The sequence below is a fragment of the Miniopterus natalensis genome, chromosome 4, assembly GCF_054644295.1.
Source record: "Miniopterus natalensis isolate mMinNat1 chromosome 4, mMinNat1.hap1, whole genome shotgun sequence".
Lineage (NCBI taxonomy): Eukaryota > Metazoa > Chordata > Mammalia > Chiroptera > Miniopteridae > Miniopterus > Miniopterus natalensis.
Genome location: NC_142084.1, coordinates 4,062,327 through 4,078,607, shown reverse-complemented (window position 1 = coordinate 4,078,607; position 16,281 = coordinate 4,062,327). Strand labels below are relative to the sequence as shown.

The 16,281-nt window shown below is 57.9% G+C and overlaps 1 protein-coding gene across 1 annotated transcript in view; it reads right to left on the bottom strand.

The window, feature by feature from the left end:
- Nucleotides 1-16,281, bottom strand: part of ANK2 (ankyrin 2) — a 325,210-nt gene that overhangs the window by 9,935 nt on the left and 298,994 nt on the right. The window contains exons 40-45 of the mRNA XM_087816209.1: nucleotides 9,370-15,471; nucleotides 7,827-7,901; nucleotides 5,662-5,793; nucleotides 4,640-4,783; nucleotides 1,793-2,027; nucleotides 76-346 (exon numbers count right to left, since the gene is read on the bottom strand). Of these exons, the coding sequence (XP_087672335.1) occupies nucleotides 76-346; nucleotides 1,793-2,027; nucleotides 4,640-4,783; nucleotides 5,662-5,793; nucleotides 7,827-7,901; nucleotides 9,370-15,471 (6,959 nt within the window). The remainder of the gene's footprint in view (nucleotides 1-75; nucleotides 347-1,792; nucleotides 2,028-4,639; nucleotides 4,784-5,661; nucleotides 5,794-7,826; nucleotides 7,902-9,369; nucleotides 15,472-16,281) is intronic.

Genomic DNA, 16,281 nt, shown 5'->3' with positions numbered 1-16,281 from the left:
AGTCCTCAGAGAAATGACAGCCGGGAGAAGGCTGTGGCTGCTCCACATGCGCGGGACACACAGAGGGGCTCTTACCTTTTGAAAGGCTGAGTCTTCGCCCAGGTTTTCGAAGGCCAGTGGCTGCTCGTCAGAGGACTCCACTATCACGAGGCTGTTTTTCCTTGGAGAGCCAGCCTCCCTGAGCTCCGGGGGCTCCTTGGGCTCCTGCACCAGGGGCATGTCTGCCCGCTCCTCGGGGGACGGGGCCTGCAGGTGGGACCTGCCCTCCTCAGGGGCTCTGCTGGGAGAGCCCGGGGCTGCCGCGGCCTCCTCAGTGTCTGGCCCTTCTGTCCGTGGGGTCGTCACACTGAAAAGGAGAGGCCAGGTTAAAGTGGGAGGCACACCCCGCTCCCACTGACGCCAGGGCCTTGGGGGGAACAGGGGCTCTGCCTTCAGTCACAAAAGTCAAATAGGTTTTGTAACTTTGGCCAATAAATGAAATTTGAATAAAAATCCTGCATCAGGGACGCGTCAAGTTACAGCTCATTGGCGTACGTGGCTGGGGAAGATGCATTCCCAAGGTAAAAAGCACCCTGAAACGGACCTCCATCTCCTAATCTCTACCAAGTGCAGACATTACAATGCTATCGTATCTTTGCTAACTTGAAGGGATGCTGAAGAATCGAGGAGCTTTCCCTCACAGGGACCTGAAGGTATAAGGCTTCTGAAGCCAGAATCAAAACGGCAAAAGCTGTAAAAAGCAATAAATAAACCCCATGTTGATCTAGTTATTGACTGTAAGTGTGAAAGTCTTACTTCTGGGAAACTGTATGACTTGATGGAAAGACCTGCTGCCACTGGAACTTTCTGTACTGACGGTGTGGAGGGGCTCCGGGGCAACCGTTACCACCTCCGTCTCTGATGGGAGTGTTCTCTGCTTTTCCTCTGCTTTTTAAAAGCATGTCGGCGCCCCTCCACGGGCAGCCCTCTGAGGGCCCACCCCGGTTCCCGGCTTCCCTGGCTCCTGTCTTCTCCTCACCTCTTTTTGGTGCCCCTCCCGACATCCGTGGTGAACGGGGTGGCCCCACGGGGAGCAGGCCATTCATTACCTGCTTTCCCCACCTGTCTCCTGTTCCAGTGCCCCTGGCACAAAGCTCGCACAAAGACAAAGGACTCTGGGGGCAGGCTCCTGACACCTCTCGGATTTCAGGGCGGGACCAGCTTGCCCTTCTTGGATATCTTTTCTCTTTCTAGACAAGTGCCCTTTGAACGGTTCTCCCTGCCTTTGTAGCCCTGACGGGGACCAGCCTCTGAGTGCCGTGCTCTGCAGGCCCTCAGGGGCCAGTCTCCCCTCCCTGGGAGCGTCTGTGCTGCTTTAGTGCCTGTGGCGGGTCCCCCAGCTATGCAGAAACCCAGGTGCCTCCTCCCTGTGCCCCCTCCCTAACCCCTGCACCTCTGCTCATCCTGCGAACCCGCCACCCCGAGCACCAGAGCACCAAGGAGAGAGGCGTGGCACCGGTCACGCAGAACCTTGTTCAAATGATGCTTCCAGAGGTACATCCTCGACCCGACCCGGACATGGATGAAGTGCGTGTAGCTATCATAACTGACGGGTGGTAACAGATTCGGGGGCCGGGGACGTGCCCCAGGTCACAAGCCTGGGCGCGGGAGCAGACACCCTGGCCCCACTGTGTCCTCACACTTGGCTTTTTCCTACACCCCTGGCATTTTCAGGTCATTAGAAAAGCACTAGGAAGGACAGACGCCTGCGGGCTTGTCCTCTCGCCCCCTTGGTGGCTCCATAGAAACTCACGAGCACTGCTGCTGGGGTTCAGGAGCTGGCTCCTTGGGTGTGGCTGCTGTCCCCGCCAGGCCCCGGATGTCCCTGTCCGTCCTGGGGGTGTAATCCTGGGACGCGGAGTAGCCGACGGAGAGGTCTTCGTCAGAGACAATGGGAGGGTGGCTGCAGGATTCCCCTTCTCTGGACGCCACGGGCTCGTGAGCAGGCTGGTGCCGTGTGGGCAGCTCATCCTGAAGCACCGAGAATCCTGGGGGGCAGGGAGCAGCGGGGATCAGGAGCTTCCCTGACAGCCACCCACCTTACACGGCACTCATGAGGTGCCTGCCGTGTGCTGCATCCTGGGACGGGCCATAGTTACGACGTCTGCCTTCCACGCGCCAGCCATGTGGGGACCTCGACAAGGAGGAGTCTACAGATATGCAGAGTGGCCGGGACACAGGCACTGGTCCGTGAACACGGGGACTCCCCACCCAGGGTTACCGATCTGGGAGAGGAAACTAGGAGGGTGCATCTCACAGGGGACTAACGGTGAGCAGGCCTTGGCTGCGACGTGGAGGCACAGAGCGTAAGTGGGAGAGGCGGGAGTTACAGTAAGGACAGCAACAGTGAGACGTTCGCCACAGGCCGCAGGTCGTGGCTTTGCTCACTGGGTCACATAACTCAAGGTCCAGCTCTTGTTGGAGGGGCCTGGGCTGGGCTACAGACTTTCATGACACCCGGGGGTCACAGTGAAGGTCCCTGCAAAGGTCAGAGGCCGAGGAGGGATAGGCCTTGACCATTTGTTCACAGAGCATCTGCGGTGGGGCAGGCGCTGTTAGATCTGGGCACAGAGCCGGAATCTCTTCCTTCGGTGAGCTCCAGAGGGAAGGAAGCCAGGTGGGGCGCGGGCAGCCAAACTGGCCAGGAAGGTGTCCCAAGGACATATCTGAGCAGACACCCAAGTGAGCTGAGAGGGAAGGACACCCCACCGTGAGGGGACAGAAAGCACCGGGCATGTCCCCAAGGATACACCGCAGGGGATGACGGCAGGACAGCTGGGAGGCTCTAGCCAAGAGTCGCTCACGCTGTCCCTAAGACCCACGAGGCCTGAGGCGAGCAGGACACGACAAGGAACGCCCGTGAAAGGACGGAACCCAAGAGGAGAGGGTGCCGTGGAAAGGGGGCAAAGAAATGTTTTAAGAAGAAGGGACCGGTTTTGTGCGTCAGCTGTGCCTAAGGGCGGAGCTCGCCGAGCACCCGGGGCTACAGGCGCAGCTCCCTGATTCGGCAATGAGCCGACCGGCACCCGACCCGTCTGTCTGGAGGCAACAACAGCCTGACTGGCTGGACAGGGCCAGGGAAGCAGGGCCGGGGAAGCCAGCTCTTTGAAGAGATTTCCTATAACACAGATGGAGGAAGAGCACTCACGAGCCCAGCAGCAAGCTCGGGCCAGCCCAGGAGCCAGGGGCTGCCGCAGGAGCGACATTCTTAATTGGACAAAAGGGACTGCGGTCTTAGCAAAGCCAAGGCAGGCGGCCTGCAGGCCGAGGTCATTGCCGGTGGCCGCGAGGCGGTGCCTGAAGACCAGCATTTGAAACAGGAAGCCTGGTCCTCAGCCCAGAACAAATACAGAGAAGCACTGGAGGCCCGAGGCAGAAGAGATGAGGGAGGACAGCGAGCGCAGTGGAACGGAGGACCCGGAGACCTTGATGCCACAGGCCCCAGGGGTCTGAACCATTGCTGGTACAGGAGCAGAGGACAGGGAGAGTGACGGCTCCCCCGTGGGAGCTGGGAGTCGTTGGGCCACGGATCCTGACACAGTGTCGGGGCACAGACGTGGGAGGCTGAGCTGGTGTGAAGGAGTCAGAACTGACGGGAAGGCGCTGGGTGGATCGTGCATGTCAACGGTCATATGGACAGAATGTCTACGTCCCCTTAAAGCCACCCTGAAGCCCAAGGTGATGGCCCAGCAGGTGGGCCTTTGGGAGGTGAGTGGGCGCGGAGGGTGGGCCCTCGTGGTGGGACGCCTGCCCTGATGAGACGGGCAAGAGCTGCTGCTCCTTCCCCCACGGGGGTGAGAGAAGATGGCTCTCACCGCATACTCCCAGTCTCCATGACTGAGAAATAAAGCTGTTTCTAAGCCACACAGTTTATAGTATTTGCTATAGGACACCGAGGTGAGATGGTGACAGAAGAGCAAAGAAGGACCAGGACGGGCACCTTTCAATGGGCAGGGAAGTCTCAGGGCAGCAAGGAGAGAATGTGTGATCACCAAAGGGGATGGACAGTCTCCTTCTAAACAGAAGAAAGGCAGGAGGCCCAGTGGCCTGGATTAATCACACACATGAAGCACACAAAGGCACACACATACCCAGGCACGCCACACATGCGTGCGCACACAGACGCTGCAGTCCAGTGTGATGGTGTGCTCCATCTTGGTGTAGTTGTGACACACACACACACACACACACACACACACACACACACACACACGCTGTGGTCCAGTGTGATGGTCTGCTCCATCTCGGTGTAGTTGTGACCGACCGACACACACACACACACGCTGTAGTCCAGTGTGATGGTCTGCTCCATCTCGGTGTAGCTGTGACCAATCAACATACACACACACACACGCTCCAGTCCAGTGTGATGGTCTGCTCCATCTCGGTGTAGTTGTGACCGACCGACACACACACACACACACACACGCACACACACACGCTGCAGTCCAGTGTGATAGTCTGCTCCATCTCGGCGTAGCTGTGACCAACCAACATACACACACACACACACGCTCCAGTCCAGTGTGATGGTCTGCTCCATCTCGGTGTAGTTGTGACACACACACACACACACACACACACACACACACACTCTGACCTTCGCTGTGGTCCAGTGTGATGGTCTGCTCTATCTCAGTGTAGCTGTGACTGGCACGCTCCAGAAGAGGCTCTGTGCTGGTCTCCATGAGATGAACAATATCCATTCGGTTGACCTTGGTGAGACACTCAATGAGACTGGTGTCTAGGACATGAGAGAAAAAGGGTTTATGTGGGGTATTCTTTCAAAAACCTTCCACTTAGCTGCCTCACTAAAATTCTGATATTTGTACAGGAAACAACTAAAGTGCAAATAAGGGTATTTGTAAAAATAAGCAAAAAAGACTTAAATAAGAGAGAAGCAGGAAAGCATGGCCCAGCACGGCACAGCCCCACAGCAGACCTAGATCACAGGCGGGCCCTTCAGTTCTGAATGTCGGGCGAAACAGACCTTTCAGTATAAGCCTATCCCACACATTGCATGGGATATACTTACACAAAGAAAGTATTCACTGACTACCTGAAGTTTAAGTCTAACTGGTGCCCTCTATTTTTCTTGGCGAGAGCCTGCAATTGCACCTAGACGGCAAGAGGTGGCAGGTGGACACAGACTGATGTGAAAAAGCTTCTGGCTGGAGCTTCAGATGGCCCGGGAAATGCACCCCGAGGCCAGCCGAGGGTGAGACGTGCGCTTGGGTTGCTGCTGCTGGGCGCTCGCTCACAGAGCACTGGGAGAGATCTGCTTCACCCTCCCCACGTGGGCTATTTAGCAGGAAGGATGGGAGGGAGTCACTACCGATAAACAGGGCAATTAAAGCAGTTGTATCCACTGTCAATATTTAGAAAACCTATGACTTTAACATCGTGCCCGCTAGCAGCAGGGCTCCCGCCCGCTGGTCGCAGGAATGCGGCACAGGTATCTTAGGCAGACGCATTCTTTAGAAACGCCATCGCGTGTTCTCGGGGGCTGACGGCCGCACTCGGCCCGAAGGCACCTGTCGTGTGCTTGACTGAGGATGGGAAAGCGTGTGTCGGACACAACCTGGCTGCACCTGCAGCCCATCCTCCTGGAGCCCTGCCTACCGGTGGCGAGTTTCCCGTCCCGCTCCAGCCAGTACTTCAGCAGCGCGTGGCTCTGGTCCTGCAGGGAGTTGGGATTCTCCACCCGAATCTGATGGATCTGCTCCTCGGTGAAATCCAGCTCTCTTGCTAATTCTGGAAGAGAAGATACGAGTCTGTGAACACAGAAGCCTCAGAGTGGGGGCCTCACACCTGCATGGTTCTGGAAGGAGGTGTCCTCGTGCTGAGTGACAGGGTCACTAGTTTCGACCCACCACCAGTGACTCTCATGTACCTTTGTTCTTCTAAGACTAGCTCTGGACTTTTTCTTTAAACTGAGTATACATAGGATTGGCCACCATCATAGTGCAAATAGGTTTGATGCTATGGTGAGAAATAAGTATAATTCAGTCCCATTTAATTCCAAAATGCAGAAGAGACCATCAGTACTGACTTACACTCTCAGCCAATGCAACGGAAAATAAACCACTGAAACGGCAGGAAGAGGCCATTTCTTGCTCGTAATCATCATCAGGTGACATTGTAAGCCCTGTAATTCCTATCTCCAGTATCTTACTTGGGTACATACAAGTGTGGCTATATTACGGAGGCCGGATAAGTTCCTTCCTCTGACTTGATGTCATATGAACAAGGGTCTAAGAACACTTGGCCCAGGGAAGACGCCACAGAAGTTTCCTTTAAGCTCCACGTCAGGTTCTGCGCGGGCGCCATATGCCGTGGGGAGTGTGCAGGTGAGGGTCCTCTTTGGAGGGCACTTGGCCAATATCTTTCAAAATTAAAAATATACACACCCTTTACCCAGCAACTCCCCTTCTAGGCAGGTGCCTATAGATATACTCACAAAAATCCACCAACGCACAAGTATTTATTGTCAGTACCAGGACACGACTGCGCATCCATCAGCAAGGACCATGGATAAAACCACGGCACCTCCACAAGCCGAACTAAACAGCCATTTAAAAGAATGAGCCAGATACATCTATGATGATAGAATATTTATGAGAAATATTAAGTAACATCTTATTTTTAAGTAATAGGCATAGATGTGAGCACTGCCCAGTTTTTTCAGAAAATGTGAGGAAGTCGGCAGCTGCCTTTCAGGCCTGAGGCCAGGGGACCGACCCGATGCAGGTGAGAGACCAGTGTACACAGCTGTGCATGGATGCAGGGTCTTACGTTTCAATAAGTCTAAAGATATTCCATTTAACACACGTACATAAATACGCGGTTAAGAAACGAAATGAAGTGATCCTGAACGTTACCCATTCAGTACGTCAGCCAGGGGTATATGCCGTCCTCTTTCCCCTTAATTCCTCAATTAAGTAAATCAGCTTTTAAAGACAGTGGCCATCCCTCCTGCCTCTGGCCACTTCTTCCACTTTACCGACGACCTTTGCTAAGGGTGTTTTGGACTCCTACTCACCATCAAATCTTTAAGAGACTTAAAGGAGGCAAATATTAATTTTATACCATCTGTTTCAATAAAGCAGTCACAGGTGATATAAAAGGAAGTCAGACAAAAAATAAAAGAAACTGAAGGAAGCCAGAGACAGACCATCTAGCTTTCCTATGTTAAAGTCCGGGCACGGCGAGAGGTAAATCAGGATTTGTAAGTAAATAATACTGACCTTAGAGTTCACGTTTCCTTAATAAGCTATTTAACATGTATTATAATTTCTATGCTCAAGCATCCCGCTTCTCAGAGAATTAGTGCCTCTTACTTGTATCGATTTCGACACTCATCTAAAGCAAATGTCAGCACCACTGATGATGAAGAAACTGAAAGTGTCTAAAAGAAGAGCCCTGGGTAAATCTCAAATTAACTGTTATGACAACATCTAACAATGGTTTTGAAAATCAGCAATCTCCCCAAAGTTTAGGTACCCACAGCTCCCAAAGGAGGGAGGTGGGGGCTGGTATATTCTTAGAATCTCCCAATCTAACCTTCTAGTGCCCTAAATCCCAGGGACGGTAAAAGGGCCGCCCTGGTTCACAGGGCGAGTTCACAAGAGCCCGGGTTTTCTAACCTGTGGTTTATTATATTTTCACTGTTCCTCGTGATCAAGGGAAGGAAAAAAAGACCTTTCTAATTGTCGACGACACTTTGCTGATACAACTATGTCATTCAGACCAAGAAGGCTCTGTTGAAAGTGGGCCACTCGTTTTACCTGTCCAGCTGAAGCCGAGGTGATCGGCGATGTAGGCCAGCCGCTCCTCCATCCGCGCCTGCGCATCCTGCTGACCTACAGAAGTTCAAGAACAGAACGGCCACACTGTCTACAACAGGGACGACCCCAGGACTGACCGTCCACAGAAGGGAAGTCCCTTGTCCAGATATCCAATGACAGCCAACTGAGCTATTACACGTTAAATCATGTGAAATTGTGTTTGCCTGGTTCGGGGAATGGAATGAGGAATTAACCTAATAGAAACCATGAAAACCATGCACTTCCACGTCTCTTCAATCAAGACCAGCCCTGCACAGAATTCTGTGAGTTGTGATTCTAGCAATATTCAGACTTCCCTTCCAAATTATCTGCGAGAACACTGCCCACCAGAAAACAACAATCTCCCTGGTCAAACACCAGGAAACTCGTAACCGGGCTGCAGGCGTGAGCGATGCGTTAGGGCCTCCCCGCACGGCAGGGGCACCCGGGGCCCTTCCCATCCAAGGTTCCCACGAGACCGAGACGGCGGGCTGAGCGGACCATATTGGATTTTTTCAGTGGGGTCAAAAGAACACTCGCCTTGGCCTGGTCACCCTAGAAGAGTGGAGGGGAGGAACATGTTTGCAGGTGTATGCTGTATTAGTATGCGTCTTGCGGAAAAGTTTTTGTCTGCTCACCAGGATGTAAGCTCTTATATTATTACCTCCACAAAGTATGATTTTCGTTCATGTTTAACCCCCATTAATTGATGGGCAGCTTTTTACATCATGGTATTGTGACATCTTCTATAACTCAAATTTAAGAATAACAGTCTTTATTGGAGAGATACCGGAAGCTCAGACGATGCCTCCTGGAGCCATCTATGGTTTCCATGTCTACCGCTCAGAGCCATTGTCCCCTCGCAGTCAACTTACACCATGCAAAGGGCGAGTTTTGTTGTCTGCTGCATCGATCGGGGGCCTTCCCCGCTCACCGGCCACGTCAGAAGCAGCACATTTTACCTTAGGCTCGTTTGTTAAAGTGTTACCAGCAGCATCTGAAATCCAACCTTTCTGAATCAAAAACAGATCCACAGAATTGGAATTTCATGATATATGAAATCTTCTTGAGCGAATTGGCTTCCTAATGATTACAAAATTAAGTGTAAATTATTTTCAAGTACAGAAAGGTAAGAAAAAGCAAAGAATCCTCATAATATAAAACGAGACCCCAAACGCTGCAGTGCAAAGGCAGGCGTGCTTGCTGGAGGCCGGCCCGCCTGCAGGACAACAGAACTCCCCGCGGCTGGCCTCACGCGCAGTGGCCGGCGCAGCCAGGGGGCCGCGGCCGGCGTGCTCGTGTTTCCGCCGCGTTCTCATTGCTCAATCTTGAGATTGTTTTCACAGACAAGAGTGCACAGAGAAAGCACACAACAGGAGGACTTACACAAACACAGGAGCACTACAGAAAGCTTAGCGAAAGGAGGCACGGGCCACCCAACGGAACAGACGACAGAGCTACACGGGGTCATGACATGCGGGCCCGGGAGTCCCGGCGGCAGTACCTTCAGCACGGCCGAGGCCGTTCTCATCGGGGATGCGCTCAATCAGAGTCTCAATGGACTCATCCCAGATGGGCCTCGTGTCAAAGATGTCCTCGGGCACTGAGTGCTCGGTCTCAACAGGTGGCAGGTTCTCAATCACCGAGACTTCCAGGGCACTACTGCTCTCGTCGTCTGAGGCTGCCTCCTGCTCCCTCTCTGACTGGGTGAGCCTGTCCACTAACTTGGACGCCTCATCGCTAATCTCCTCGAAGAATTCTATGGAGTCCCTGTAAAGGTCAAAGAAGTGCTCCCTGCTTTCCCGGGTGGGGCTCGGGGGCCCCCTGCAGGAAGACGGGCCCCCCCTGCTCTTCACTGGCAGGCGGGAGGCAAATGGCTTGGGTCTCGCGGCCGCTTGCTCGGATTCAAGCGGCAGCTCCTCTGCCCCCTCCCCATTTTCTGCTTCAGGCTCAGCGCAGCTTCGAGGTTTCGCTGCACATCTGGTCTTTGAGTCCAAAGGACTGGCATCGGACTCAGACTTGCTTCGGTCACCTGCTGCTCTGCCTGGCACATCCTGTCCCCGGGGAGCCCCTGTCTTCTGCAGGGATGAGTCCATACGCAAAGGCTGCTGCCCGGCTCCTTGGAGGGGCGTTTTCACGGGGATCTTAGACTTCGGCTTCATCTCCTGCTCCCTCCTGTCCTCATCTGGGCTGGGCAGCAGACTCTCCTCCTCCGGGGCCGGGGTGGGGGTGGCGGGGGTCCTGGTCCTGACCTGGGCCTCAGACTTGCTCTCGGAAGGAGGTGCGCTCTCCGAGAGCGCGGTGGGGATCTCAATGACTGATTTCTGTTCCTCTGGGGTAGAGCCAGGAGAATTGTCATCCTGATCTGAATATACGGACCTAGTGACGGAGCAGAAGTCCAGCTGAACCTGGACGGCAGGTTCAGGGCTGGGGGGGCTGGCCGTCTGCCTCACGCTGGATGCAGGAGGCACGGTGCCCCTGTGCGTCGGGGGCAGGTCCTCGGTGCCCACGGAAGCAGCCTCTGCTCCAGCCATGTCCACAGAGGCCGGGAGCCCTGCCTGGGAGCAAAGGTGACCTTCTGAAGCTGGGGTTCCCCCTCCTTCCTCACTCAGGTCATCGGGGAGCACGCTGGCCTCGCCTGCGTCTTTTGGTTCTGAGTGTGCCAGTGTCTGAGCCGGTGTCTCCGGCCCTGAGGCCTCAGCAGCAGCACCCCCTCCAGTCACGGCCTCAGAGATGGTCTCTTCCCCGGATTCTTGCCCAATTTGGAAAAAGTGAAAACTCTCATCTGCATAGGACCTTTTGGTCATATCGATGGCACCGCTTCGGGTCATCTCGAACAACTTGCCCTCCTGGAAGAGAAACGGGTTCTGCTCACTGGTCGGGGTCCCCTCTTCGGTGGGGGTTCGAGCAGGAGTGGTGTCCGGGGTGGTGCCCTGCGACCGTCTGTCCGCCATCAAACCAAACACCTTCTGTTCCTCCTCCTTCACACGGGCCTCAAAGGCCGCGTCGTCCTCGCGGATCTCGCTCCAGGAGCCGGGACCCGCCTCGGCGGTGGTGATGACGACCTGGCTCACGCGCTCGCCCGCGCCTGCCGAGCAACTGGGCGGAGCGGGCCGCGGGGAGGCAGGGGCGCCATCCGTCCGCACCCCCCACAGGGCACTGTCCTGTGTGGGTTCTACTTCCTGGCTCTCAAAACTCAATTCTTTGCTTGAAACGGTTCCCCTAGGGGAGCAGGCCCCCTCCCCGCCACCGACAGAGGACGTGCCTGTCACGGCACACGCGTCAGAAGAGTGAGAACTTCCGTGTCCTGCATCCGTCTGGGCTTTGCTTTCTTTGCTGGAGAAGAAAGACTGGGGAGGAACGTTTTCATATGGGCTTACGACCTGGAGATCATGGACTCCCTCGGTCTCGGGGGGGTCAGGCCCAGGGACATCCACGGATGGTCTGCGCATCTGTGTCGTGATGGATGGGCCGAGGGCGGGGCTGCCCTTCGGGGAGCTCTCAGAGGCGTGGTCCGTTTCTGTGGCCCCGTCTGTCGGGGAAGAGGTAGAAATGACGGCTCCATCTGACCCTTTTCCTTCAGAGGCTGGACACTCAGGCGCAGGGGACAAATATGAAGAGCCTCCACTGGGGCCATCGGTGTGTGGAGATGCCACTGGAGAAACGTGGAGCTCTTCCCCCGAGTCCCTCTCGCCAGGGGCCCACAGGGCTGCCGGCCCCTCGGAGGTGACCAGCCCCTCACTGGCGTCAGCGCTGGGGGGGCCACAGGGGTCCAAGCTTTGGGGGCTGCCCGCCGCACACCCATGGCCCGCACAGAACTGTGTCTGACCGGCACCCCTGCTTACATCATCGGGAGCCGCACCCGGGCCTCCGGCGGGACCCCCGCAACTGTCCTCAGGCACGTGAGGCCCAGCCCCTCTCTCTCCTGATTTCCCGGGCTCTTCCTGAGCATCTCCATTCATCCTGAAAGTGTATCGCTTGGAAGCGGCTGGCTGGAGCTGCACTTCCTCGGGACTGGAGTTCGAGTCCAGGCTGGACAGGCGAGGGGACGGCGGCTGCACGCGAATGACCGGCTCCGGGAGGAGGTCGGGGTCGGCGCCCGCGGCCAGCTGCCTCAGCTCAGGCTCGCTCTCCGAGGACGAGGCCGTCCTGCCGTCGGCGGGCACCACAGGGACGTCCCCCTCGTCCTCAGCGGGCGGCCCGCACGGCCGGCCCGCCGCGTCCGCTGGCCCCTCGGTGCCCGGCTCGGGGGACGAGGCGCACTCCTCGGGCCTGGGCTCTCTCCTGCCGTCTCTCTTCTGCCTGGCTTCCTGCTCGAGCTCCTCGAAGGTTTTGATTTTGGCGACCATCTTAAACATCTCCTCCTCGGGGGTGAACCGCCTCTTCTCCCCGCTTTCCGAGTCGTCCTCTTCTGCGCATTCCTGGATCACAGCTGGCTTGGGGGCGCCTGCCTCTGAGGCCTTGGGCGTGACCTCGTAGCTGATCTCTTCCGAGCTGGGGGTGTCAGGAGAGAGGGGGCTCTTCCCCGAGCTCTCCACGAGCGAGGTCTGCTCCAGGCTGTCGTCCTCGGTGCTGCCGTCGGGGTCTCGGAGCAGCCGGGACCGCACGGAGGCCACTTCCGCCAGGAGCTCTGCTTTGGCGACAGCTGTGGGGAGAGGAAAGCGCCCCGGGAGGATGCCGGCCTGCGTCTTTGGTTCCACGGGGCTGCTTTCCAGGGAGTCGCGGCACGGGGACTCTCTCAGGGGACTGGGCTCCAGGGAGTCCGGGGTTTTGTGCGAGGAGTTGTCCTCCAGCACGGGGCTGGCCTCCAGGGAGTCTCTGTGGCTCACCGCCAGGGACTCGTCAGCCCCGGGGCTGAGGACCTCGGTGTCGGGGCGAGGGAGCGCCAGCGCCAGCGCCGGGGGGCTGCGGGGGGCAGCCTGGGACTGGCCAGTCCTCACAGGGAGGTCAGGAGGTGAGGGCCGGGGGCTTGTGGGTCCCTGAGGTCCAGGTAGGGCCTGTGTCTTAGGGGCAGGTGGTCCGGCATCACAGGGCACGTCCGTGGTCAGCCCGGCGGGTGCTGCTTCTGCTGAGGACACAGCGCCGTGCCCCAGGCCATCGCGCTCTAGTTTGGGGCCCGTCTCTCCAGAAGGGTCCGGGGTGGCCTTCACGCACCCTGCCCCAGGCTCTGAGCCCTCGGCCACAGCTGCGCCAGGCCCTTGGGCACCGTCGGGAGTGTCTTCGGTGGGGGGACACTCTTTACCTGAATGGACGTCTGTTCCTGAGGTGGTCATGTCACTGGTGTCCCCTGTGTGATCCTGGCTCCTCTTTGGTGAGGAAGAAAGGCTCTCGGGGCTCGTCTCGGGCGTCTCCGCCAGGCCCTCGTGCTTGTAGCTCTCCTCTGAACTGACCTGGGGGGTGCCCTCCATCAGGCTGCCGCAGGGAGACGCTGCCAGCCCGTCCTGCCGCAGGCTTTCGCAGCTGCCGTCCAGGCGGGCGGGGGGGCTGGGGAGCAGCTCGCCGGGCTCCGGCGGGAAGGCCCTGCGCAAGGGGCTGGTGAGCACCTGCTCCAGGACCAGCTGCGCCTCCTCGGGCTGCGGCGCCTCCCTGTGGCGGAACTGCTGGTACTGGTCGTTGTCCTCCAGCTCCTGCCTGATGGCCTCCGAGAAGTCGGTGGAGGCCCTGCGGTCGGGGCTGATCTGGAGGCTCCCATCTCCCCGCCCGTCCGGCTCCTCCCCAGGGGCCGGTCCCACAGGTGGCAGCGCCCTGTGGCTGGGGTCCGGCTCCTCCCCAGGGGCCGGTCCCACAGGTGGCAGCGTCCTGTGGTTGGGGTCCGGCTCCTTCCCTCCCACGGCATCTCCTCTCCGCCCCGAGGCACCGAGGGGCCCTCCTCTGGGCTCCGCAGCCGCGGCCCCCAGGAATCTCTGGCCTCGTTTGATGCCCTGACTCTGGGTTTTCTGTGTCTCCTTCTGGGCTGGTATCTGCCCCTTTTCGGCTTCTGCCCGGACTTTGCCCCTTTCCTGCAGCTGCTTTGGTTTGGCAGCCTTGTGCTCAAAGAGCCCCGCCTTGTGTTTGGACGGGTCCTGACCTGACTGAAAGGCCTTCATCAGCTCCCGCACGGACATGGTCTCCGAGATCCGCTCTGTTTTTGAGGTGGGGGACACGGGGGCTGCCTTTTCTGTTTTCCCAGAAGGGGACACGGAGAGGCGCCTCTCGGTCTTCCCAGAGGCCAGGCCGGGTGGGTGCTTTTCCATTCTGGCAGCCGGTGACGCAGGCAGGCGTTTGTCTGTCTTCCCAGGTGATACAGGGGGATGTTTCTCCGTCCTTCCCGACGGTGACACAGGTGGGCGTCTGTCTGTTTTACTTGAAGGTGACACAGGTGAATGTTTCTCAGTTTTACCAGATGACGACACAGGGGACTGTCTCTCAGTTTTCGTCGAGGGAGACACGGGCGAGTGTCTGTCGGGTTTCGTCGAGGGAGACACGGGCGAGTGTCTGTCGGGTTTCGTCGAGGGAGACACGGGCGAGTGCCTCTCGGTCTTACTCGGTGGTGACGCTGGAGGATGCCTGTCGGACTTTGCCGAGGCCAGGGAGGAGTGTCTGTCTGCTTTGGAGGAGGGGGGCGCCGGTGCCCGCCTGTCCGACCTCAGCGGGGGGGCCGCCGCCGGGGGCCGGGAGCTGACCCTCCTGGGCGCCTCCTCTTTGCCCTTGACTCGGACGGGCAGCTTGCTCTGCCCTTTCCGCTCCTCCTCCACCCGCTGCTGAAGGGCCTGCACTTTGTCCCTGATGGGCCCGATGGGCGTCTCTTCTACCAACGGGGACGTGGCCTGTCCCATGGGCAGGGGCTCGGGGGCCGAGCCCGGGCCTTCTTCTAGGGACTCTTCCGAGCTACCCTTCTTAAGTTCCGTCTTGCCCGCGGCAGCCTGAGAGCCTTCCTCCTTCTGCTTCAGCTTTTCCTTCAGTTTCCTTCGCACCGGCTTCCTCACCCCCAGGCCCGGCGCGTGCTGCTTCTGAGCGCTCTGCGTCTCGTCTCGGGGAGCGTCCTTCCCTGGGCTTCCAGAGCGCCTGTCCCCGGCCCCACGGGGCACCGGTCGCGGGTCTTCAGGAGCAGCCGTGTAGGAGTTCAGATCCTCAGTGAGGTAGTTCACCAGCCCAGTGGCGTCCTTCTGTCCCTGTGCCGGGGTCTCCCTCTCTAGTCTAACTTCTACACAGGGGACCTCGGGGGCCTCCAGGGGTGCCCTCTGCCTGGCTTCCGCTATGTCCTCGTCACTAAGCAGCACCCACTCCTCGTCCCCCAGCTCCCCGCCAGGCCGGGCGCCTGGCCCACGGCCCTCGCCCTCCGAGCAGGGGCCCCCCCTCAGGATCTCATTCACTTTCTCCAGGTCCTCCTTAACTCTCTCCACGATCTCAAAGGGCTCCCCGGGCTCCTCCTCGGCAGCCCCGGCCGGCGCCCTCCCCCTGAGAGGCCCTGCCCTGCCAGGCGCGTCCGCGGTCAGGAGGGCGGTCATCTTCATCAGGTCCTGCTTCATCTCCGAGACCTCCGAGAGCAGGTCTGGGCTCGCCAGGACAGGGACGTCAGTGGCCAGCTGGCTTTTCAGGACAGGTGTTTCTGTAGACTCTGTGTCGTCTTTGACGCGGATGAGAAACATTGAAAGTAAAACGGAAATCAAAAGAGAGGTTGGCAAACGTAATCAGGACCCAATGACACTGTCTCTTCCTGTCGTGGTGGGAGGGACAACAAACGGGCTGGGATGGCGGATCCACAAGGCCTCGGGACACAAAAGCAAAGCAAGGCCAACAGAAAAAACTGAAAAGGGACACGAGCAGGAAATAACTTGCTTAATTTTCTCTCTTGCAGCACATCCACACACAACAGAGCAAACGGACAGCGGGCACACGGACGGCGTCACAGACCGGAGCAGGGGCGAGCACGGCTGGAGGGCACCGCGGCATCTCAAGATTGTTCAGAGGTTACAGGTCGATGTGGAAAGAAAAATAAACGCGGGAGAAAGGAGAAGGCATTAGAAACTGCAGAGGGCTCATTTCCTCGGGGAGAGGGCCGGTCAGCAGCAGGCTCAGGACAAGGTCTCGCCGTGCGTGCGCGATCTGGTGGAGCCGTCGGAGCCCAGCAGTCCGCTCCGCCGCACGGCACCGAATACAGGGCATCTGAACCCGCTGCCAACCGGCAGCTCAGCCAAGGAGACGCACACCCAGCAGGGACACACGCCCTGTGCGGAGAAGCTGGCCCTTCCTCGGAGCAACTCCTTGTTAGACACTACGGGGCGGGCCGGGGAGGGAGAGGAAGGAAAGAAAGGAAAACAACAGACAAACCAGGATGAGGAAACTTCTGTGTGAGTCCAAAGTCAGAATGGGACGCAGGGCAGCCCCCGTGAGAGACGGGCACACGGCACACGCACGGTTAGGTAAGCCAAGTTAT